At 42.4% G+C, this 25,752-nt stretch overlaps 1 protein-coding gene across 3 annotated transcripts in view; it reads right to left on the minus strand.

The window, feature by feature from the left end:
• Window positions 1-18,709: 18,709 nt before the first annotated feature.
• The window catches only part of LOC147454988 (protease Do-like 9), a 34,519-nt gene continuing 27,476 nt past the window's right edge, over window positions 18,710-25,752 (minus strand). Inside the window, exons 6-9 of one of the 3 annotated variants that reach the window (XM_086516840.1) lie at window positions 19,619-19,705; window positions 19,477-19,527; window positions 19,250-19,357; window positions 18,710-19,155 (exon numbers count right to left, since the gene is read on the minus strand). In XM_086516840.1, coding sequence (XP_086372966.1) covers window positions 19,042-19,155; window positions 19,250-19,357; window positions 19,477-19,527; window positions 19,619-19,705 — 360 coding nt within the window. In that variant the 3' untranslated portion in view covers window positions 18,710-19,041. Of the gene's footprint in view, window positions 19,156-19,249; window positions 19,358-19,476; window positions 19,528-19,603; window positions 19,706-25,752 lie in introns of all 3 variants that reach the window. The other 2 variants (XM_086516839.1, XM_086516841.1) reach the window with 2 other exon arrangements.

Here is a 25,752-nt window from a genome sequence, read left to right on the forward strand (position 1 = left end):
ACGACAACATGGTGTTTTTTTACAAGCGAAAAATCCTAGCTAGATTTCAGGCTAGTAGGTCGGTCGAAAATTGTTCAAAACCAATTAATTTGCCCTCCAGATTCCATTCGAATCTTGGAATCTAGGAATTTGGAAGCAAAAGACCACCGCCTGTCGCCATCGTCCTCTCTACGCAACCACCCCGCGTCGACATCGCCTACATTGTGTAATCATCTCGCTCTCATCCTTGCGCAAGCAAACAAATGGGACTATTGTATACTGACGCGATGCAGGTATACCACATAGCATCCTTGCGATGAAACCAGAGGAAGAAAAACCTCTCTCTCTCTCTCTCTCTCTCTCTCTCTCTCTCTCTCTCTCTCTCTGCTTTTCCTAACACTCTTTGCCTTAGTGCTGTCCCTGCATGCTCCTCAGGTCGTTCTCCCATCCTCCATTCCTATGCTCGTCTTCAGTCTCTGCCGCCTACCTTGTACTGGCTCATGCAGAGAATGGCGCAGCACAGAGAGTGTGTGATGGCATCTTGAGGGAGCACTACACCATCGCAGAGCAGCAAAACTCTCTCGCTCGCTCTCTCTCTCTCCCTCTCTCTCTCTCTCTCGTGATAGGCACCCGAGTCCTCCTGTACGCTATGCCTTGCTTTTTTGAAGATTAAAAAGATCATCTCTCCCTCCCTCTCTCCCCTCCACGTGCCATCTCCCAAGGCGACCTCCATCCTCGCATTTTCCTCTTCATGCCCCTTTGCCTCATTTTCCCCTTGAAGCTTTGAGAGCATCTTCCCAGATTCTCGTTAATCCACCTCCTTCCCAAAATTGGCGGGACCTATTTGAGGAAACTTCACATATTTTCACTAGTTTATCATAAATGCCAGAAAGACCTTAATCCCAACTAAATTCCAACCTCTTCTAGAAGAAAATTTGCAAAACGCGATCATTCCTTAAGTTAAGGGAAATTTCATTGTGTCCTTTCTCTCATCTTTTCTCTATACTATCTAATGCACCTTGGATGCCTTTTCCATGTGGCATAAGGAAAAGGATTTCAGACCTTGGCCCGAGGAACTCGAAGCAGTCCCCCCCCCCCCCCCCCCCGCCCTCTCTCACTCTCTCTCTCTCTTAGTTGGGAGCTCCCTCCCTCCCCGGTCCATAGGATGGGCCACACACTTGTTGGTTGTAAAGGTTGTTATTGGTATCCTTTGCAACCAAAATAGTCTCTTTCTCCTCTTGCTTTCATGAACCACAGATCAAAAGTCAAAATTCACCAATTCTTTTCAAACAATTGCTCATTTTCACCTTAAAATTTTACAACATTTGTTGGTTTTTTTCAAGAAGGGCTTAAAAATTTGCCAACTTTTTCAAACTTGCAATTGGTGGACAAGATTACTTCGGCCATCCTCAAGAAAAGAGAATAACGCCAGAGTCAAGGTGCGTCTTCCGTTATTGGTGGACAAGATTACTTCCATCCTCAAGAAAAGTGACTAAGACGGCTCCCCCATAAGCCCTTTAAAGGCGCTTTTGGAGGGCTCACAAATTGCTACGCAAGATCCCATAGCTGCTCTCGAGACTTTCAAAATTAGAGAACTTATCGATTGAACTGACGTATGAGGCCCATCTTTTTTGCAGGCGGGTGCCTCAACCACCCTCCACATTGTTGATTCTCCTTTTCCATGGGTTGCAGCCAGTGAACCGGCATGCAAGTACCGATTGTCAGGAATGGGCCATTTCAGTCGTCCAACCCCTTAAAGGGTGTATGGGGGACGCTCTAACACCAGCAAGATTTTGATGCCAATCATTTTTTATATTCCTATGACATGGAATCAAGGCCCCACAAAGTTCAAGTTAAAACAAGTACCATCAATATTTGATTAAAATAGAATTATTTTCTTGCGCAATCCGAATAGTTTCAAAATTTAATGTTTGTCAATGAGTGCTAGCTCAATTGATAGAGCAAGAGCCCTTTGTGTCTAAGGTCTTGGGTTCAAACCCCTTTGACAACTCATGTGACATGATGAAGCCCTTACAGGTTGTTCCCCTAGTCCATATGATGGATTCGCCAACCTTGGCCAATCAGGAAGACTCACCTTAAGAATCGGATCCTCCACTTACTGGGGTTGGGTGTATGTGTTCTAATTTCAAAGTTGTAGATAATTCTCCAAAAAAAGAACGTTTTTCAACAGCTTGAGGAGGCAACTCTAAATTTGTTAGAGCTTATAGATGTAGGTCATACTCTACAACAAACTTCCTGCCTTAGTGACATGCCAAATTCTCGTATCTCTTCTCTTCTTGGTGTAAGAGCATGCATCCATTGAGCAAAAGAGATGGCACTTCCATTCGATCCATTGTAAATTGAGCAAGTCCCCCCCAACCCCCCCAAGAAAAAGAAAAGGCTTAGGCTCCCAAGTTTCCTTTCAAGAGAATTTGTGGGCCACGAACACACTTGTACCTTTGATTAGTGGAGAACCTAGTCTTCAATATCGATAACTTGGGGGTGCATAATTAGAAGCAAAAGGATTCTTTGGCAGTGCCAGAATGATATGTTTGTGTATGAGGACACATGGAAACAACCTCCAGTTTGAAAAATTTAAGGCCATATTGGAAGATTTGTACAATCTGAAGGGCATTTTCATAAATAAAAAATCAAATTAGAAAGGTATTTTTGGGAGTTTCCATAATTTTAAAGAGTATTTCGTTAACTTTTTTAAGATTTTAATGACGCCGTCACTTGTTAACTAAAAACTAAGGAGTTTAAGCTCCCTACGAAGATTAAGCGGGCCATTAACCACACCATGACTTATCAATAAGATTAACAAAGTTCAAGTTGATGATGGTGATGATTAAAATTGAAGTATCTAAGAAAAAGAATGTTGACGACGATAACAAATGCTAATGATCATAACGAGCCCAATCACTCCCTCGATTCTTCTTTGCTCGCTTTTGCAATGATGATATAACTCCTCTCTGTGTCGTTCTTCTTGTTCCAATTGCCTTTCTTCTCGAACTGCTCCTCGAAATCTGCAACGCCAAAATCTAAAAGAGCGAGATTCCCTAGGAATCCCTCCTATTCTCCTTCTTCTTCTTCTTTCTTTTCCTCCTTCTTCTTCTTTCTGTTCTTTTACTTTCGTTCTCTTCTTTCTTTTTTGGCAAAACTCACAATTGTGAATGGATAGTATTAAGAACATCAGAAATATACACCGACCTCGAGCTCAAACCAAGCCTTGAGGGTCAAAGGATTACAAGTTTTCTGCTTGACAGAGAAACCACAACTACTCCTAGGCTTTACTTATTACAAGATGTCATCATGACATGTATTGTTCTAGACCAGTCCTCTGAGACTTGTTTGCCTCCGATCCTGTGGATCGTCACTCTGTTCTCTTGTATGATTTCACAAAAGCTTGCCACAGGCAGATCCCCCTCAAACACATGGCGGTTTCTTGCTTGCCAAATATGGTGAAAGAAAGTGTAAACAAGAAAAGCAGGACTTCCCAACCAATTACTACCAAAGAAGAGATCAGCCTTGAAGAACTTAATTTACAATGTCCTTTGAATCCACTTGCATATTTTCCCAGTCATGCCACTGATTGCCTGGCATCCCATGAAAAGGTGGGCTAGGTCTTCACTAGCTATTCTGCACCCCGAGCAACGATCGGACCCGATTCCTCTTTCTTGTATCTTTACGCCCGTCGGTAGAGCACTCCACATCACTTTCCACAGAAATATCTTCATATATTGAGACCACCTTGGCTTCCAGATGTTCTCCACGACTCTATCCCACCGTTTTTCCGTCCAGTGTCTCTTCCATAATTTGTTGAGGGGGCTACACCAATTAGCCTCGTGCATTAATGCATGGTAAATGTCTTTAGAATGTGGTTTCCAAAAGAGGCTACTCCTGGGCCATCTCCAAGCGTCCCATTCAAAGTTGGATTCACAGATTGGCATCACCACCTTATCAAGCTCTTTCATCACCATGTAGACTAGTAAGATCTCAAAGCCATTCAATTGTAATTGGATGGTTAAAGAATCAACAATTTTTCAGCACTTCGTGTTGTCATCCCAGAATTGCTCTAGTCGAACGAGCCCCTTATTATTCACATTCCTGGCCATTTCTATCCAATAGCATCTTTGCGACGGCCCCAATATTTTAGAGAGCCAAAGGGACCAGTGCAAAATGGAGTTCTTAAAGTATGTGGTTACTTCCCCCCATTCCAAAACCTCAGCTACTCTTTTCCACTTCTTCATTAGCTCCCCTCTTTCATTCTCTTCTTCTTTCTTTCTCCTTCTTCTTCTTTCCTTCTCTTTTCCTTCTTCTTCTTCTTTTCTTTCTCTTCTTTCTTCTTCTTCTTTTCTTTTCTTCTTCTTCTCTTTCTCTTCTTTCTTCTTCTTCTTCTTTTCTTTCTCTCTTTTTCAGTGCGCTCTCCTTTCTCTTCTTCTTTTCCCTAACTTTGCATCCTATATCACACTCTAAAAAAAACTAACTTAATCCCTAGAGCGTTTGTGGAGGGCCGCCTCCGTCGTTGCCCTCTCTTTTCTTTTTTTGACAAAATTTTGTGGTTATTGGAGGCTATCACATGAGCATAACCTTATAGATTCCGACAATGCTTCTCATGTACACCCCTTCAAACCCTTCCCTTCTCTACACACGCTTGGTAGCCTTGTCTCCTCATCACTAGTCTTTCAAGTCCGCTTGTGGGATTAAGCAGCCTTGCTACATGGCATCATTTGCTCGACTTGGCCCTCCAAGGCTTCTAAAGTCACTGGAACAAGCATAAACTCATTTTTCCCACTAGTTTCAAACCCTGCCAAATGGTGCTTGGTAATCTAGTGACCAAGCCGCAAATTTCTATTGAAACTTCCTGTCACCGACTTCAATTCGCTCGGTCTTTGTCGCTTTCCAACCTTCTTGAACCTACCAACCGAAGCAACCAAAACCAAGAAAAGTCATCTGGCACCTCACCGTTAATAACTAACGTCGACTTCAACTCGCATTATCTTGTCGATCCGGACTCCAATTGTCGCGCAGTCAATTCCTATCGACTTTATACAGTGCATACCACATTCTAGAACTCGGTCAAAGCCCAAAAACTCCTAGATCGCACATTGATCGAGACGACCAACTCGGCATGGAACTGACCCCCATTGAAACTTCATCTGCTAATAACTTGACAATCGTAACTCCAAACAACGGTCTGAAAAGACCGACACGCTGCATAAAATAAGCACTTCACATCTATATACTAAAACCGGCTCTGACCACCTGGCATCACCTGTCCCATCCGTCTCAGAACTACAATGCACTCAAACTTATAACTGGCATAACTTCCTCAATGTGGCTCCAATTGACGATCCATAAAGACATGCATGTAGGGTTCTTCAAGCACTGCAATGCTAGTCCATCAATTATCATCTATAATCACTTCAATCATACTCTTTTTTAGCATCATCAAGACAACTTTTGGCCCTTTAAAGCCACATCTGGCATACATTTAGCATTTAACCTGCTTGTTATTAAGCCCTTATTACTGTTGAATAATCATATAGGCATCAATTAGGCTTAACCTGCATCCTTTTGCTATTTTTCCCATCATGGAAGTGGAGCTGCACGACAACAAAATGTGCAATCCCTTACGAATGAGAACGTATAAGTTCGAGTCATAACCTTGACGAGCTCACAAAACAAGCTAGTGAGAGACAATGGAATCTGTGAAAATGTCGCTTAATGAAAAACTGGAAAGGAGCGAGAATAGGCATATTCTCCTTCAGTAGTCATCAATTTATGGGATTACTCAACATGATATGAAAGAGGTATAAACAACAAAATTGTGTGAAAGAGTCTTCTTTAGGAAACAAGAGATAAAATCAATAGGCCCTTTCTTGGCCAAGCTCAACAAAGACGTCCTCTTAGATCAACCCAAAAGCCTGGGGCTTGTTCACCCGGAGTATGCAGAAAGCAATCAAAACCACAGGCCCCAGATTATAGAAGGATCGCAAGGAGCGCCTGATGCAATCGAGAGAGGAAGTAGAGCGCCTAACAACAATAAAGGCATCTAAAGTTGAACACGATAGGTGGCTTGAAGCTAGAATTGACATGGCCAACTATCAAATGGAAGAAATCAAGAAAACCAGGTTTTTGTCTAAGGAAACATATCTCCAACCCGAGGCGGCCGATCAAGGGTATTTTTCAGAGCCATAAAAGTCAAGAGAGGTCGAGGCCTTGTTCCTCTCTCTCGGATGAGGAGGGGAACGAAGTAAAGGACCAGGATGAAATGGCGAAGCTGATGCTCGATCACCTCTGTCAAATCATAGGTCAGCCTGAGGTCTGTCTAGCGGGGGTGGATGAAGCTAGCAGTAGTCTCCTGAGTAGCGTCAAGGGAACGGTCTCCCACTTCAAAGCCAATCTCCTAGAGAAAGACTTTAGTGAGAAGGAATGTTGCCTTGCCCTGAAGGATCTGGGTAAATAGAAGTCCCTTGGGTAGGACGAGCTGACCACATAATTTTTCATCAAATTCTGGGATGATATCGTGGTCCCCATTCCAACCAAGCATTTTGTAATGGAACCCTAGATTCAAGTATGAAAAGGGGTCTCACTAAACCAATCCCTAAGAAAATATGTTGCTCTCAATTGAAGCACTCATGATTGATAACCATGATGACACTGGCTTACAAGATCGTTGCCAAGACAATTGCCCTCAGATTGTCTCCCATTCTGGATAGATCCATTACTCCGCATCAACACGGGTTCATTCAAGGAAGATCAATTTATGATAACATCCTGGTGGCCATGGTTGGCATTGAATATGCATCACTAACCAATCAAGAGTGTATCTTATTTCAACTTGATCTTGATGAGGCCTACAATAGGATAACTTGGTCATTCATTGAAGAGGTCATGAAAACTCTGGGCTTTGGACCTTGATTGTGCCGACTTGTTCGCACTCTCAGTGTTGAAAGCCATTATGAGCTGCTATTTAATGACAGGATTGTGGGTGCTTTTGAAGTCAAAAGATCAATCAAGTAGGGTTGCCCGCTCGCCCCACTATTGTTTGCTATAGGCTCGTATCCGTTGCTGACCATGCTAGAAACTAGTGCCGCAAAAGGGGAGATCCAAGGGCTGGCCTTGCCAAACAAGGACTAGCTTTTGGTCAAGCTTTTTGCGGATGATTCCCTATTTTTCCTCAAAGCCTGCCTGTAAACTTTTCAAAGGGCTCTGGAGATTGTAAATGTTTGCCCTAGGCTCTGGATCGAAATGCAGTATTGAAAAATCTAGGTTGATCTCGCTATTTGAAACAACTCTTTTGATCCTACTATGTGGTCTAGAGAGATTGTATCTAAAGGGAAGATATTTCGGCACCTAGCAGTGCACCGCTAGGGTTAAATGTGACTCATAAGCAAAGTCATTCCAATAGGTGATGAACAAGGTTAGATACAAGATGAGAAGAAGGGATTATGTGATGCTCCCCTTCTCAGGCAGGGTAAAAGTGATAAACTCGTTTCTGATCCTGTACATAGCCTTCACCAGCCCGCTTCTTAAATTAGCCAAATGCAATTGGAAGGAGTTTTTAAAACTGATCAAAAGATTTCTATGGAAAAATAACACCAAAGACATGACACCTTGGTAGTGGGCAAACTGGGAGATTGTTGCAAGGCAAGTGGAGTGAGGTGGTAGATTCTCAACCCCTCTATCCATGCAGAGGCCTAGCACGCCAAGTTATTCACGTCAATTACGACATAGGACCACGCATGGTCCGTAATGGTAGAGGACTTGATTAACAAGGCAAAACTGAGTTCTATGTCCAGTGGAAAAATTTAGAGGTTTATGACAAGTTGCTCGCCCCTCATTGGTCCAAATTAAGATTGGGGGACACAACAAGAGAGATCGTTTATAAATGTAATAGAGTGTCAGAGATGCTGGGATGGGGAGAAGTGACAAGGTGCTTCCACAACTTTATTTCTTATTGGTCCCCATGGCTATCAAAGGTGGGTTGTATACAACTCAAACTATTTTGGTGAGAGGTAGCTAGGAAGATCAACAATAACGGGTTCAGTCATCTTCAATATATGTGGGATAACAAGAACAAGAGCTGGAAAGATGTCGACATTTGTGACCACCCAATTTCTTCTAAACGAGACCAAAATATATCTTGTCATTACAGCCTTGGTTGGGTTAGACAAGTATTGTTTGCCGATGTGCGAGTCTGCATTTGAATGAAAGGCCTGGCAGTGGCCCAAGAATAGATCTCTATGCAAATCAAAGACCAAAGATGTTCTCTTGGCCTTGCCAGAATGGTTCTATCTCCTCAATGGGCTCTAGGGTAAGCAATGTCTAGAAGCAAGGTGGATGGTGGTTACTAACAATAGTTGGAGCCCACAGTGGCCGTTGTAGATGAAGGTATTTCTTTGGAAAGTGCTATGGGGGGCTATACCAACGGAGTGAAGATCTCGGCCAGAGGGATTGGATCCAATATGTGTTCTGGCTACAAAGTGGCAAGTGAGGACCTTGTGCACCTCTTCAAGGAGTGCGCAGAGATATGTGGATTGGCAGGGAAGATGTGCAAATGGATTCAAAAGACGTGGAAGATTGGGTTCTACAAGAACGACCTATCCCTTGGCGATAGGAGGATAAAAATCCAAGTGTTGTTGATTTGTATGCAAATTGTCAGATTCTGTTATTTTAAGCATATTTGGAAGGCCAAGAATCATCAAGTCTTTGAGAACGATCTCTCTTGTGCCTGCTTCTTGGAGATCAAACAAGAAAGTGAAGGATTGGTCTCTTCATTTGGTAAAAGCAAACACCCCAGTGAATGGAATTGGGTTGCCAATGAAATGTTGGTAAGTAAGGGATAGCCTGGGTCACTTGTGTGCATTTTGAACCCCCTCTTGTATCTTCCTGGTCCCATGGAGCCCTGGCTCGGATTGTGAGCAGGGCCATGCTTGTAATTGTTCAATATGATTAATATGACATCACTCACTCTTGTGAGTTTTGCAGAAAAAAAAAACCAACAGGCCCTTTATAAAGGCTTTCTAAGATAGATGAAGTGGTGTTGCGGTTAAAGGGATTACTATTATAAATATTAATTTCACAAGGATAACCAAAAGACTTCAAATTGATAAGGTCATGGACTTTGAGGAGGAATGAAGTCAATAGCAAGGGTTGTAGTAAAAGTCGTGAATGAGGCGGTTGTTGCCAAGGTCTTGGCTAAAAGTACTTTGGTGCTAAACCGGTCGCCGATATGCATGTTCCCTGGGACCCTTCCTTCAAATCCCCCGAAGCATTCCAAGACAATGTGTCCAGTATGGGTGGAATTTGTAAGCCTCCCATTGTGGTTGAGAAGTAATCTAAAGGACCTCGTAGCAGCCTGGGTACCCCTCTATTTGTACCATCAACAAATAGATTACTGGGCACCGCTGCCAACAAGGTGTGTATATGGTGGGATCTCAGAAAACCCCAACCTAAGAATCTTGTAGTGAATGTGGGGGCTGGACTGAAGGTGATCCCGCTGAACTTCGGCAGCTTCTTTGGGGCATGCTTCAAGTGCAACAAATTTATATACATTGCTAGAGCATGCCCAACTGTTGCAGTAATGACCCCAACCCAATCTCCGGTGAAAAATACAAGCTTTCAATAGGACGGATGGTTACTGATGAGGAGGCTATGTAGAAGGCAATTGAGAACACCCTTGAAAATGGGCAGCATGACCCCAGCATGGGACCAAGAGGGATACTTGAGAAACCAATCCAAGCCCATTTTAGCAATGTCAAGGCCACTCCCCATTATTGCTTCACGTCAACTACCCTAAACCCATCTAGTTCAGAATATTGTTTTGTCTCCAACATTTAGCAAGAAAGAAGAAGGATGGTATCAAGTCTCCCACATCTCATGCAAGAGATTCAAATCCCAGGCTCGGGCAGCGGGGCTGCTCAAAGAAGCCCCGCCAGATGTTCCCAAATCCTCCATACTCTTTGATAACATGTTTGAGGTTCTTCGGGATGCTAATCCTAAAAACCTTAGCATTATGGAGGAGAATGGGATTGATGTGATGGACAAGAACAACGGGAAAGAGGGCACGGAAGTAAGAAGTCTGGAGGTGAAAGAATTTGTACCCCCGTCTGAGTAATGGAAGAATTGATACTACTCTCATGGAATGTAAAGGGACTTAAAACCTAGAAGAAGAGCATCCTCTTCTGGTAGGAAGTTAGAAAAGACAAGGGAATTAACTGTTGCGTGATACAAGAACATCACCTCGATGCTTCCAGAAAAAGACGGCAGGCTATAGGAACCAAGCTGGTTTTCTATGGAGAAGGTGATAGTGGGTATATTGGAGTCTTATTGGTGGTGGACAGAGACTGAGAACTAGAAGTTGTGTGGAATCATCCCTCGGGAAGAGCTCTAGGGGTGAGGATTAAGTGGGAAGATTAAAAAATCACCATAATCAACATTTATGGGCCTTGTTTGGCAAAGGATAGAGCCATGCTCTAGGGAAGCTTCAAGACTTTCATGTGGAAGGGGAATGGTTGTTGGTAGGAGACTTCAATATGGTGGAAAAGAGAAGAGACAAGATTGGTGCATCGAACATGTTAGCCCAATCCAAAAGATCTAAATGGCTAATTCTTTGTGAGAAATGGGCCTTACTAGACTTGTGGTAAATAGGCCCTTGGAGCAGCACGCCTGGGTTCACATACACCAGCCTCCAATATGCCGGAACGACTTCTTGACTGGACCGATGAATATTTCTCTCACCAAGCTGATTGGCTGTCCCCTTGGATAGAATTGAAGGTGGTAACCTCTCAAGTATGTCGGATCACCAACTATTGAACATCAAGATTGAAAAAACCAAGCGAGAAGATCAATGCCCCCAAGGGTCTAAGAAATTACTCTCGACTGGGGATCACCTCTTCAAGGACCCACTTTTCAAAAGCCTCACCATCAAAGCTATGAGCAAGCTCCAGAAAGATGTGGACTGAGGAAGCCGCCTAGGATATCTTCACCAAGAGTATGCAAAAAGCCGTTAAACTACAGGTCCAAGAAGGAAAAAATACAAGGAGGAATGGTTCAAGCAACTCGCTAATGAAGTGGAGCCGCTTACCATTAAAAAACAAGAAGGGTCTGCATCGGAAGCAACTGGCTCGAAGCTAAAAGGGACCTAATTGACCGCCAACTAGAGGAGGTGAGAAAGACTAAAATTCTACCTACAGAGACCTTTCTTCAACCGGAGGAGGCCAATCACGCACAGTTCTATAAGGTCCTCAAAGTCGAAACAAATAGGAGTCTGGTTCACTCGATCACCGATGGCGATGGAAAGGAGGTTAAGGATCCAGATGAAATGTCTCAGCTTATGTTCAACCACCTTCACCAGATCATAGGCCATCCCAAGGATCACTCCTAGGATGTGGAAGGTGCCCGATCGACTTTACTAGGGATTGTCAAAAGAACGATCTCCCTCTCTGAAGCCAACTGCTGGCGAAGGAGCTCACCGAGGACAAATGCTCACTAGGGTTGCAAGCCCTAAGCAAAGAACAGTCCCCTGGATGGGATGGGTTAATTGTTGAATTCTTTAGAGAATTTTGGGATGATCTGAGGTACCTGATCACGCGAATGGCCAGTCAAGCCTTGCTAGATGGGTGTTGGACTTGATCATTAAAAGAGGCCTCATCAAGCCCATCACTAAACAGGTATGTTTCTCTCATCTAAAGCAATGGTGTCCCATAACAATGATTTTGGGTGCCTATAAAATCATTTCCAAGTCTGCAGCCCTCTGACTCTCCCGTCTATTAGACAAAGTTCTCACTCCTACTAGCATGGATTCATAAAATATATGACAACCTTTTGGCAGCAACGATCGGTACTGAATATGCCTCTGTCAGTAAGCAAGAGTGTGTTCTGCTGCAATTGGATCTGGATAACCTATGATAGGATTACATGGTCTTTCATTGAAGATGTCATGAAGTCTCTAGGATTTGGGTCCCGGATGTGTCGGCTTGTCAGCACTCTGTGTGTTGGGAGCTAGTCGAAGCTCCTCTTTAATGAAAGGATTGTGGGGGCCTTTGAGGTAAAAAGATCTATTAAGCATGGTTGCCCTCTTGCCCCTCTAATGTTTGCCATTGGATCCCACCCTCTGGTTACATTACTCGAAAGTAGTGCAGCCAAAGAGGAGATTCAAGGATTAACTCTAGCTAACAAAGACCAACTCGTGGTTAAGCTCTTTGTGGATGACCCACTACTCTTTCTCAAAGCATGTCTGCAGGTCATCAAAAAGGCAAGCATATGCTCTAGCATCAGGGTCAAAGTGCAACATTGAAAAGTCAAGGCTGATCTCTCTATCTAAGAACAACTCATTCCACCCTTCAATGTGGACAAGGGAGATTGTAACAAAAAGGAATATATTTAGAAACTTGGGAGCCCCATTGGGGGTTAAGGATTTTACAAGAATGGCCTATGCTTGGGAGGAAAGGTATTCAAAAGTCAAGTGCTAGTCATAGTCAAGCAAATAGTGAGATACTGCTATTTTCAAAACGTTTGGAAGGCAAGGAACGTTTGAATGTTCGAAACCACATTGAAAACAGCTAAGTTCATGAAGATAGTTCAAGAAAGTAGGGAGGCAATCATTGGCTTCAAGAAACAGATTGTCTCTAATGAGTGGAGCAAGGCCGTTAGCGCCGCTATGACTGACTCTCATGGATGAAAGAGTGGGTTGATTTCTTGCCATGGGGTGGCTCCCCTTTTAGCTGATGTGATGAGATGACCCAAGGAAGTTGTCATGGCTTGGCTTGAGCATAGCAAGAACTTGTAATTTTTCGTGTTGTCTATATAATCTACTCACAATTGTGAGTTTTGCACCCAAAAAAGAAAGAGTCAGTAAGTATTGATTTGAGCTGTTGACAATCAAGCTTATACCAGACCTATGCAAAATGCTTATTTCCAACTCTTTCATATAAACACTTGCCAAATAGCTCTTTAGTATGAGGTGGTTTAGTCAATAAATATTTGATTAGGAGAGGCTTCAAACCATTCTAGCTTTGAAATCTATATCCCATCTCTACCACAAGCTTTTCGATGCTGAAAATAAAGAAATCCATCAGAGCATGTTTTGCAAAATTAAAAGCTTATATTTTGTTGTGAGGCATTTTCCTTGAGGGATTATTGTGCACACAATTGTTTGCATATGCATGTTGGAGTATATTGTGGATTTGTTGTTGCCATGCATGCTTTAATCCATGAGATATCTAACCGCTTAGTCGCTATTGTCATGTTCAAGCTACATAACATCTTTTATCATTCGTCAATAATGTTGACGTGTTACATTGAGTTCATGCTATGTAGTACCAAGCTTACGGTCTGTCACATATGCTAGAGACTCCCACATGGTGTGTCAGAAGAGCCTCTTTGGAGGTGATGAGGCAACATCTGCACTTGATCATTAAGACTTCAAAAGATGCATTTAATAAGTTGCGGCTTGTGATCTACAAGTAGCACTTTAGGTACATAATTTTCCAATTATTTGCATATTATGTATCACTATTGGTATACAAGAAGTAGGTCATAAGGATTTTACAAAATTTTCTTTCCTTTTTTCATGTTTGCTTCTTTAAGAATTATATTAGTGTACACACATGGTGATTCCCTTATTGATGAATTGATTTCCATTGTTTGGAACTTCATCTTTCCCCCGCGGTACTTGTTCTCTATCAATCTCTTGCCCATATTTAGCCTCGGATGGAATCTACCACCCACTTAGGGTTGCATTCCCAAACAGCCCGACTCGTCGACTGCATCTCGTGGAGCGACAAGGTCCAAGCTCGACGGGGCTCTCACCCTCTCTAACGCCCCTTTCCAAGGGACTTGTGCCCGATTCATCACAGAGGACGCCTCCCTAGACTACTAATATTGGAAACGATGATCATGGCATACTTGGTATCATTGTAAGAGACCGTAAACAAGCAAGGTGAAAACTTAGGGACGCTTGCAATGGAGAATGGCACGCTAAGGGTTCTTGTGGTTGAGAATGAGAATCTCAAGAGGAAACTTAAGATGCAAACAGCATGTTGGATGCAACTTGAAGAGGAAGTCAATGAATGTAAACGCTCTCCTGTGGACTTGAATGCTTTGAAGGAGTGCATGAGCAAAGTAGAGCATGACTATGTATTGAAAGATGAAAAATTTGACACCATGATCGGGGATGTATGCGACCTGAGGAATGTATGCACAAACAAGTCTTGGACTGATGATTGTGGCAGCAATGTGGTTCCTAATTCCTCCCTCATGCAAGCTATGGTTCAAACAAAAAATGTTGAGAATGTGGATGTATAGGAGTTGAAGGGACGGGAGCGACGTTCCAAGAACATTGTTATTCATGGAATTCTCGAAGAGAAGTTAGAGACACCTCCTTTTCTTATCATTGTTATCAAATATTTCTTCAAAACCCACTTTGGCATGTCCAGAGTTATGGCCTATGGAGCACATAGAGTGGGTAAGCACTGAGCTCCTCGCTCTCGAGAATGGCCGATTGTATGCACCATGCCGGATGAGACCAAACGAAAGATTATCCTTGATAATAGTTGGATATATTTGAGGGATAAAAAATGTTTTGTATGTGAATATCGCACTATTAAGCAACAAAATATGCTTCGCAAGGCATATGAGGAGAGGAATAAGAAAAACAAGGAGATCTCTCACAAAGAAAATGTGCCCAAGGAGGAGGCAAGTCTCTCAAGTAAATAGGATTGTGTGACCTATGAGGCTGAGTTAAAATTGAAAATATGATTTTGGAATTGCAATGGATACCCATGGAATGCGGGGGTTGGCATTGATAAACTAACAAGAAAACCCAATGTTGTACTTCTTGTTGAGACTTGGGAGCATGATACACAAAGGATTAATAGATTGAAGGATTACAATGTACCTTCATTGATGTGGTCAAAGAATCTCAAGCAATGAAGAGTGCGAGGAGGGGTAGCATGTATGGTTAAGAAAGGATTGGAAGATTTTGTAGCAATCATGAAAGATGACAAGTACACACGTTATGTATGGATGAAAATTATGACACCAAAAAGAGCACCCATTTTTGTAGATGATTGCTACATTCTTCATCATGATTCCCCCTTGTATGCTTGCATGGATAGAGATCGGCTATTTTTTTATTTAGAGAGGACATTGCTTATTTCAAAGGCAAAGGTGATGTTATTGTCTTTGGGGATATGAATGCTCGCACAAAAACATTACAATATGTCGTACATTTCAAGGAAGTTGGAGGAAGTTCACTTGTACGATCGTACTTCAATGGATGAGAAAGAGACGGATCACTATGACAAGTACACACGTTATGTACGGATGAAAATTATGACACCAAAAAGAGCACCCATTTTTGTAGATGATTGCTACATTCCTCATCATGATTCCCCCTTGTATGCTTGCATGGATAGAGATCGGCCATTTTTTTATTTAGAAGAGGACATTGCTTATTTCAAAGGCAAAGGTGATGTTATTGTCTTTGGGGATATGAATGCTCGCACAAAAACATTACAATATGCCGTACATTTCAAGGAAGTTGGAGGAAGTTCACTTGTACGATCGTACTTCAATGGATGAGAAAGAGACGGATCACTGTGGAAAATTAATTTTACACATGTATAATAGCACGGGTATGCTCATTGCCAATGGTGTAACTTTGTTGACTGGAACCAATGGATTTACATGTAGAAAACATAATGGGGATAGTGTGATTGACTATATGCTACTCTCCGAAGCCATCGTGTATTGCATGAAGAGTTTTATGGTTGGCCAATGCACCCCAAAATCAAACCATCGGACCTTATGTATTGACCTTGCATGTGGATTAGCAACTAAGCATGATAATCTTAGCCAAAGGGAAGAGAAGTTATCACTATGTATGGTTTTCAAACGGATACCAATGTACATTGAAATGGTTGAGATAAAGTTATGGATGAAAAAGCTTCAATATGACGCACCAGTGGAAACTAAATGGGAATTTTCCATAAAGCATGTGCATGGTATCAACAAAGATAAATCACGCAAAAGGTGGTTTGATAAAGAATGTCAAGATGCTCGAAAGTCCTTGATAAAGCTTGATGCAACTATTAACAAATACAACTATCAAAGTCATTTGCATACGTACAAGGCATTGATTCAAAAGAAGAGAAGAAGATGGAAAGTAAAGGAACATTTTTTTCAAGTCCAAGAAAAGACACGTATATGTGGAAGATTTTGAAGAAACTTGAGGGGCAAGCGGGTTGAGAATTTTGGTAACTTGAGTTTTGTGGATATGTATACACGTTGTAAGCAACTATATGAGCAACCAAATGCTGAAATACTATCATTTATGGTTCACTCCCATGTATGTCCTCTTTTTTTACTATTGAGGATGTATGCGGTGGACTTGAAAAGTTGGCCACTCGCAAATCTTCAAGATATCAAGCCGGAGATTATTAAGTGGACGGGAGATTTTACATATAAGTGGATGTGTGATATGTTCAACATTGCACTTTAACATGGTATGCCTTATGATTGGAGTACTAATTGGGTTAGGCCTTTGCATGAAGGAGGGGATGTAAAGAATGTAAACAACTGCCGGACTATAATGATTGGGTCTCTTATGACAAAGTTGTTTGGGTGCATAATGGAGATGAGATTGAGTGATTGGGCTGAAGAGAATGACAAGCGTGCAAAAGAAAAATCGGGTTTCCATCGATGCCATAGCACCATTGATCATTTTGTCACTCTTCGTGTTCTCACGGAGGAAACCTGGTTGAAAGGCAAGCGATTGTATTGTTGTTTTCTGGACTTTAAGAAAGAATTTGATATGATTCCATGTAACAATTTGTGGAGGAGGATGGAAGAACTCGAAGTGGCAAGTGAGTTTATGCTTGCGGTTTCTCGAATCTATGAGAAGGTCATGTGTCAATTGCACATGGGAAGAGGAATTTCAAATTTTTTTACAAGCACTATTTGGGTTAAACAAGGATGTCCGTTGTCACCAATTCTCTTTGGTCTATGCATCGATCAATTGGAACAAATGGTACTTGACTTTATGAAGAAGATCAAGGCACACAACAGAGAGTTGTATTACTTATTAGTGTACAATGGAAAGATAAGTTATCCCTAGAGTGATGGGCATATATATAATGCACGGGGGGAAAGTCCTAGTGAGGGAAAAAATACCCCGGTAGTCTTAAGTGTGTTCAAACACATCACTACCACATGTATATGGTATCACGCTATTCGTATTTCCATTCCTGAGAGTCTCATAACGCTCGACAAGTAGCTTTTTGATCCAACATGGGCATACTCCCACCACAGAAACAATGGTGCCAACTTGGACATCGTCTCACGCCATGAAAAAACAAGAAGTCCGCAGTATTCCGTTGGGCCAACCTAAACATACTCCCATCACAGTGAGACAATGGTGCATCCTGAGTGTCATCTCATGCCATGGCAATTGCCACCTGATATCAATGCTAGCAAGTAGAGAGTCTAAGAGAAATCATACCAAAAGGTTTGGCAAACATTCTTTCTTAGTCAATCAGTCTATCTCAAACATTTTTTCCTAGTTTACGTCCAAATGCCGTTTTTCCAAGGATAAACCTTATGTTTCATTTAGTGTTTTTCTTAAGATGGGTTTTTCTAATGAATCTCTAGGGTCATGTGCATAACTTGAATGAAATTGCTAACATGTGCAACATCCGCAATAGGTATAGTTGGTATCGCCTCCTCGTGGTTCACTCGTGTCGCCAAGTTGCTAGGAGGATAGACCTCATGATCATTTGCCACCTCTCCAACGCTTTTGCGGGATGTCATACCTACTAGATTTAGGTTACTTTATTGGTCTCTTTTATTTTCTAAGGGTATGCTATTAGATGCACTCTCATAAACCTTAGGTAATTTTTTCTAATTAAATTCTTAAATTATGGCTAACTTTAGCATGAATACTTGATTTATAGATTCTTATGAAGGGTGACCAAAGTATTGAAAAGCTACTCCTTGGTGCCAAGCTCATGAGGAACTATGAAAGATCATGAACTTGGTTTTTCAAAGGTTCATTGTTAGTTCTCTTTGTGTACAAAAGTCATCAAGAGACTCCGGTGTCGATGTAAGCCTTCGAATGACTCAGAGACTGAACAAGGTCATCAACGTAAAGAATGATATGTATTGGGTACCTCCAAGGTTTGCATATGCATGCACATCTTCACCTCCCAACGCCCAAAGAGTAATTAGCATATGAGACAGAAACTTTGAGGATTCTTTTCCAGGTCAAAACAAGTACCATATTAAGTACACCCAAATGCAAACTTTCATCTAAGTTTTGTGTTGTTTCTCCAATAGTTTCATAGAATGCCTAAAACTTTTTACAGAAGTTTTATTTATTATGTTCATAAACCATTGATAGCGAAAAATTGGCACTCAAAACGAGAAAATATCCTCAAACCCGTTTCAAAGAATCCATATTTTAGTGGAATGCTGTGATGCAAAACGAATCTACCAGCTTAGAACCAATACTTTTTTTATGGGTCAAAAATATACGTGGAATCACATGGTGCCGTCACCAAACATCCATGTACAATTGCTCCAATTGTGTTTCCAATTGCTGATGTCTCTCATGTGAATATATATTGAGCACCTTTTGCAATGTGATGATATCTCTTACACCAATAATGGTTACCTTAATTGCAAATTGGATAGTGTACCTATATAGATAATGTGATGCAGTAACAACATTCACGTATGATCCAATGCAAGAAACGCATCGGACCAACACCACTTAACATAATTTAGTACAAAATATCCCCCGGGGGGGGGGGGGGGAGGGGGATTTCTTTCCAAGTAGAACTTATGCATGTACAAATTTGGAGGCATAGGGTACCTATGCTTCTAAAACATCATGTTGGGCTAATTCTTTATCATGGTAATTCTTTAGAAGGTTTAAGCATAGATAGTATTTTGAGAAATTCTATAACTAGCTTTCTAGATGAAGATAGCATTGTAAGTGTGCTGTTTGGGTACAGAATTTTGTTTAAAGAGTTTGTATTTGAAGATGATGCAATGTCAAAGTCCAGTTAAGGAAGGTAATAGGTCTTCCGAGATGGCGGATGGAATGCAATGAGTCTTCATAATTCTTGGAGTTGCTTCTTTTGCTTTTCTGCTATCTAACACTAGCATCTGTAAACAAAAAAAAAAAGAGAGAGAGAGAGAGAGAGTTGACTGTCACGGCAAAGCCTAAATTAGTTGCAGAGTGTTTCTTTCTGATTCTGACCTGGTGATGCTCTTCAATGCCGAAGCGTAAGAAAGGCTCCCTGCAAGTCTCTACCAGCTGCGTCAATTGCACTAAATTCCTTATCGACTTTCCATTGAAGGAAACCACCTGTATATATATATATATGCTTGCAGATTAGCTCAATCCTGAGGTCCCTCCACAACCCCGAACACATGCGCATATACTCTCTCTCTCTCTCTCTCTCTCTCTCTCTCTCTCTCTCTCACCTGACAGTTGGTACAGTCCTCATAATCGATGTTTATCTCATCATCCAAAATCTGCAATGCCAAGCACCCTGGTCAACCACCATTGGCCAAGAAAAGCAACAATTGCCTTTCAGCAAGCAAGAGAAACCTGAGAAACAATCACCAACTCCTCATCCTCTGTGTGTGCCACTGAATGTAGATACTTATTTATCAATGATGGCGGCGCAGCATGGCAAAAATCGTCATCAAACTGAAAATTAATCCCCCAAATCATTAGCAAATCACTACCCCAAGCTTTAGCAAATCTCAAAATATACACTGCATATTTCCTGGACTCGTTAGTCCCCCCACAATCACGAAGAATGAACAACATTTGTCTGCCCTTGTCACATGCAAATTTTCCCTACCCCCTTCACCGCATCCCGAAGAGTTGAGTCAACGTCAAGTCATCTGCCTTTGAGTTTGTCTGGTTTATAATAAAGTTCTTCAAACATGACCAAAGAATTTGCAACTAATGCCTTTGCATGGCTTCCATATGAGGTTGAGCCTGTGATTGTTAGTTCCTCAGGGTTTTATCTTTGCTTGGGCTATCAGTGAAATTTGTGAAGATAAAACGGCTGGGGTTTGATATCATCCTATGAGATGCATGAAACGCTCTCCTTGAAAGGAAATGGCACACTTGCTCGCGAGTAGCCACTTAAAAGGCTCAACAAACCGGCCCGGTTTGATTTGTTCCAAACACAAGATTAACCAGATCATTCGTTAGAACCAGGATCAATGGAAGAAATATTGTGCCTGTTATCACAAAAAATCTGCACAGGTATCTAACGTCCCATCCAAACCTCCAAAAAGGAAAATCCGAGTCAAGACAAACTCTTTGAATCCACAATCCAACACAGAGCTATGAACCAAGCTATAGCCAAAAGCATCTAGATAATCAAGTCATAATTCACCTGATGTGGGATGCATCTCTTACAGCATGCTAACTAGGATCCATTGATTTAACTGGAGTTCACTTTGCATGGGCTTACGAAGCCTTTATATTGTAACCTTCGGATCAATTAAATGCACTCTTTTTGTCTATTCTCTGTACCTATATCTTCCTTCTTCTGCCCGTGCCGCACTTCTTCTCCATCCCTTGGGTCTCGATGCTGTGCTAGCTGAAGGTGGCTTGTAGAGTGCGAGGCTGCATAAAAGGGTAAAAATCCAATGGCACGCTCTCTCAAACGCGACAGCAGCCAGTCTGACACGATCAAATGGGAGGGAGGAGTTGGGATGACATCGAGGGGGGCCAGCTGATTAGAGTCGGCTAATAGGGGTAATGGGCAGGCAGGATAGGGGTAACTAGTGGGGAAAGCTGCTCGCTATTGCACAGCAAGAATAAACCACGGGTGAAAGCATGAGGGATGAGGAACAAGGGGGCAGAGCTGGTGGGGGCAAGGCTGAAGGGGCCCTGCTTACAAATGGCCTATCGTGGCACCAATGTGTTCATTTGTTCAAGCTCCTCTCTCTCTCTCTCAGGCACCCTGAGAGAGAGAGAGAGAGAGAGAGAGAGCTCTCCTTCCCTCTCTTCAAGGAAAGGTAAAACGAACCATCATTCAAACTAAAAGGAATTACTAACGCAAGGAAAAGAAGTAAAGGATTTGTGGAAGTGTAAAACCTAGATCTTCACCATTTCAATTCCACTGCACCTGACACGTGAAGTTTGTGCCATTAAACTTCTTGATGCGATACTCTTCTTTCTCACAAGGTCCACCCATACTGACAAGAGCAACAGCAAGAGAGTGAGACTAAGAATTTATGGCGAAATTCCTGCGAAAATATCAGCAAAGTCTCCTCTATAAAAGATCAAAATCTCAAACCAAATCTCAATAAATCAACGCATAAACTGTAAACAGAGTGCTGAGAGCGCATAAATTCGCAGATACTCCTCAAAATCACTGTCGAAAGACTGTCAACTTGACATCAAAGCACCTATAGCCTTCTACACATATCCTACGGCGAGGCCACGAATGGGGATCTCCATCAACTTAATCCACCTTGCACGGGGTAACCTAGCCCCCAATGTTTGGCTTCAAAAAACCCTCACAAAAGGCTATGTAGACACGACTAGCCAGAGTCTCAGAAAGGACTCTTCCGGACCGAGTCTCAGAAACGGTTAGGACTGTCAAAACAAGTAAAAATCAGCTCCCCAAGGGCGTACGGGACAGTATCCGCAACAGTGTACATGTGTCGTAAAATCACTACAAAATGCAATGTATGCGCTGGAATAGGCGCCAACAAGTGTGCAAGCAAAAAATCACAAAACTCAACTCCTTGTGGGGAGTAAAACGCTCTCAACAGAGCTCCCAACACAAAAACCGTGTCAATATACGCATAAAACTCCCACTCGAAACAAATATCTGTGAACTATCCAAAAATGCTCATGAATCTGCTGTGTTGACAGAACTTGTGATTGTCCCCGTGCGTATAGATGTGGATCTGCATCTGAGAGTTGTCTCCGAGAAGCTGTCAACGGCTATACATACGTAATCAGAGACAATCGGTCCCTGAAGCCACAAACAACATACATCAATGCCAAGAACACGTATAAAAATCCAAAAACTGCTCTCAGAAATGCATAAAACTATTGCTAACGGCAATTTGTAATTTGCAGCCTACTATCGAGAATCTCTCTCCGTCTCGCTCGCTACGATGCCGAGAGCTAATGTCGTCGATGCTGGAAAGGTGGCGATGCCGAGAAGAACGCTGGGTGTTGATGTCAAGAAAAGATGTTGGGTGTCGATGCCGGTTTCCGCCGCCGAACGAAAATGTCTCGCCAATGTTGAGCGCTAGGAAAGCCAATGTGCTCTGTCTCTCTTGTTCTCTATGCCATAGTAGCCTAAGCCGAAATCGGAGCTACATACCATTGTTGAATAGCTCCGTGTGCTCGAAGATTTGTAGTCAATGCCGAGGATCTCGAAAATGTGTGCCGTGAGAGGCAAACAAGCTCTCTCTCTCTCTCTCTCTCTCTCTCTCTCTCTCTCTCTCTCTCTCTCTCTCTCTCTCTCGTCGGCCAAAATTGTGTGTGTGATCTACAGAGGTCGATCTAGCTCCCTTCCCAAGTAACATCCGCCTCCCGGTGGCGACGAGGCGCTGCAAAGAGTGAAGGGCACGCTGATCGTGGGCCCCCATAATCCCCGCACCATAACAAATCGCTGGGTACACGCACACTATCGGAGTGCATGGTTCTCCAGGCGGCAGCCTTAGTGCGTGAGCGCAAGCAAGCACGCTTGGCGGCCAAGGAAAGAAAGGCAGAATTGGATCGCGAGCGCGAAGACAAACGAGCGACCTTGGAGTTAAAGCGTGAGGTGCAAAAAGACCAACGAATGCAAGAGTTGGTCCTACAAGTACTTACCTCGAAACCTGAGCCGGTCAAAGATGTTGGTAGTTCATCAAGTAGCACAAGCAGAGACTTGGACTCCAACAACCCTGTCACAAAGAAGATCACATTCAATAAGTATGACAGTAAGATGGATGCTAGTGCTATTCATTCTTGGTTGCATCAATTGAATGCTTATTTTGCGACAACTAAGAAGATGGGGAATAGCAAGGTTTAGACGGCAGCCATGTACCTTGCCGGTGATGCCATTAATTGGTACCACGCTTGGCAAGAGGCACAGTTGACCGCGCACCTAGAGGAAGCCGAAGAAGGCGCACCCCTTTCTTTCAATTGGGCCGACTTCCAAGACAAGCTCAAGGCGCGGTTTATGCCACCACAGTATCTAGCACGGTTGAAAGACGATTGGCGCAATCTCAAGCAAAATGGTATGCCAGTTATGTCTTTCTCTAATCGTGTTTTGCAGCTCGATACCCAATTACGCAAATCGGATGATCAGCCCAAAGAGGCATTCCTTTTTGGGTTGGACGATTATATCAAGTTTAATGTAGAAGTCTTCGACCTCGTGGATCTCAACAAGGCACTAGCAATTGCTCTCTATGAAGCACAACAAAGGAAAGCCCAAGGAGAACAAGTCTTCTCAAAGTACCTCTCAGACTTCTCAGAACCCTCAGAACGGTAAGAACGGTAAGTACGGTAACTCTTCTAACCAATCTTTCACTAGTCTTTCGGAAAAGAACTCTCCAAATGAATCTAAGGGTAAAGCTTACACGCTTGCTAAACCTAAGCTCACCCCAGATGAAAAAGTTGCACAAGGAATCATAGGAGGATACATCACGGCAGGAAGAACAAGTCATTTATTCTAAGGAAGGCCGATGTTATCATTGTCACCTCAAGGGTCATATAAAGAAAACATGTCCTAAGATTGAATCTAACGAATCTAAAGAACCCACAGAACCCACATCCTCTGTTTATGCCATAAATAAGAACACTCGTGTGTCCCAAGTTTCTCATGATCCTATCATTGATGAGTCTCTCATGAAGTGTTATGGTCATGTGAATGGTCAAGACATGGTGGTCTTGTTTGATTTTGGTAGTATTCATGATGTGATTGGTGACTCCCTTGTCGAAAGAGCCCGCTTGGAGGTTCGCAAGACATCTCCTTCCGAGGTGTCGGAAGGAGTGTTGACTCTCTCATTACAGGAGAGTGCCTTGATGTGTTATTCACAATTCAATAAGTGCCCTTCCACAGAAAATTTGTAGTGTCTCCTCTTTCAGGATGTGATATGCTTCTTGGCATTCGATGATTTCGTGAGCATAACCCTCTCATTGATTGGGCGGACAATACTTTCACTCCGGTATTGACTCTCTCATTACAGGAGAGTGCCTTGATGTGTTATTCACAGTTCAATAAGTGCCCTTCCACAGAAAATTTGTAGTGTCTCCTCTTTCAGGATGTGATATGCTTCTTGGCATTCGATGATTTCGTGAGCATAACCCTCTCATTGATTGGGCGGACAATACTTTCACTTTCAATGCCAAAAGTGACTCTCCCATTGTCATTCGTGGGGAGAAAGTTGTTCATTCTTCACCTCTCATTTCTAATGCGTAGGCGAAGGTTGAAAAGAAAAAGGAGAAGGAGACTCTCTTAGTGTTTTCTTCTCCAAAGCACGACACACATGATTTGCATGATAAAGATGTGATTATTCACAAGGATGATGATTTGCATGATAAAGATGTGATTGTTCACAAGGATGATGGTTAAGTTGATACTTTTTCTAGTGAAGCTAACCTTTGTAGATACGATCAATCACAAAGAACCGATCTTGGCTCTCGAGCCGAGGTCCAAGGAAACCACTCAGGAAGTATTATGTGTTCGCATGATTAGTAGCACGCATTGTTTGAGTGTTTCATTCGTGACGGTTTCTTGTATTTTCATCACCGTCTTTATGTGTTCCCTTTCCATAGGTATGCCGTTTTGTATGATGCACATGATTCACTCATGGATGAGCACGGATGTATGTGGATCACTCATGAAAAGAAGAAATGTTTGTATTCAAGGAATTTACATTCCATGTCTCTTCCTTGGCATGACACAGTATTGAAAAGAGCACAAGAACGATTGACCATCAAGCATTGGCATTTCCATTGTGATTTGCCAGAGTTGATAGATTTAGATCAAAATGACAAGTTTCGATTCCATTTTTTGTGTGTATTTGGTGAATGGTTTGACACTTCGCCACTTTGTTCATCTCCATTGCATGCACAGTCATTTAGGAAGCATAGTATTTTTCCAGTCACTCTACATGGAATGGGTATGCTTATTTTTTTGTGTTGGAAGTGGTTTCAAGAATTTTCCTCCTCGGAGAATCTTGAAGAAGGTGGACCTACGTCCATAGACACAGTTGGACTATTGAAGCAGCCACAGATCACTTTGTGTCGCTTTCGGCGCGGCCCAAAGAAGCAAGCATTGCAGACCTTTCTAAAGTTCAACTATCGTACGAGCCACGCATCAAAGTGGGCAGGCAAAGAGTCCTTCCCAGGATTCCAGACGCCATACAGTTCAGTACCAGTACCTCACTTTAAAAAGGAGGGGATGTCACGTGCACATCTAAACCTAAGTGCATGTGGACAAGCTACTTCAGGTCAAGGGTTCATGTCATCTTAGGAACTGTTCTGACATCTTTGTGAGCCTGTGCGTTGGCCGTGCATGTCCAGGCACATAGAGTAGTTTCATATCCTCTAGTTGCCACATAGCATGATCATAAGAATTACAGTAAGTAGCCATCATGAGCATTTTACAGTGCACAGAACCCATTTTTCCTATTTTAGCAATTTTTCACTTATTATTACAGTAAGTAGCCATCATGAGCATTTTACAGTGCACAGAATCCATTTTTCCTATTTTAGCAATTTTT

This window comes from Adiantum capillus-veneris, chromosome 7 (assembly GCF_014529385.1).
Source record: "Adiantum capillus-veneris isolate H3 chromosome 7, ASM1452938v2, whole genome shotgun sequence".
NCBI classification, from domain to species: Eukaryota; Viridiplantae; Streptophyta; class Polypodiopsida; order Polypodiales; family Pteridaceae; genus Adiantum; species Adiantum capillus-veneris.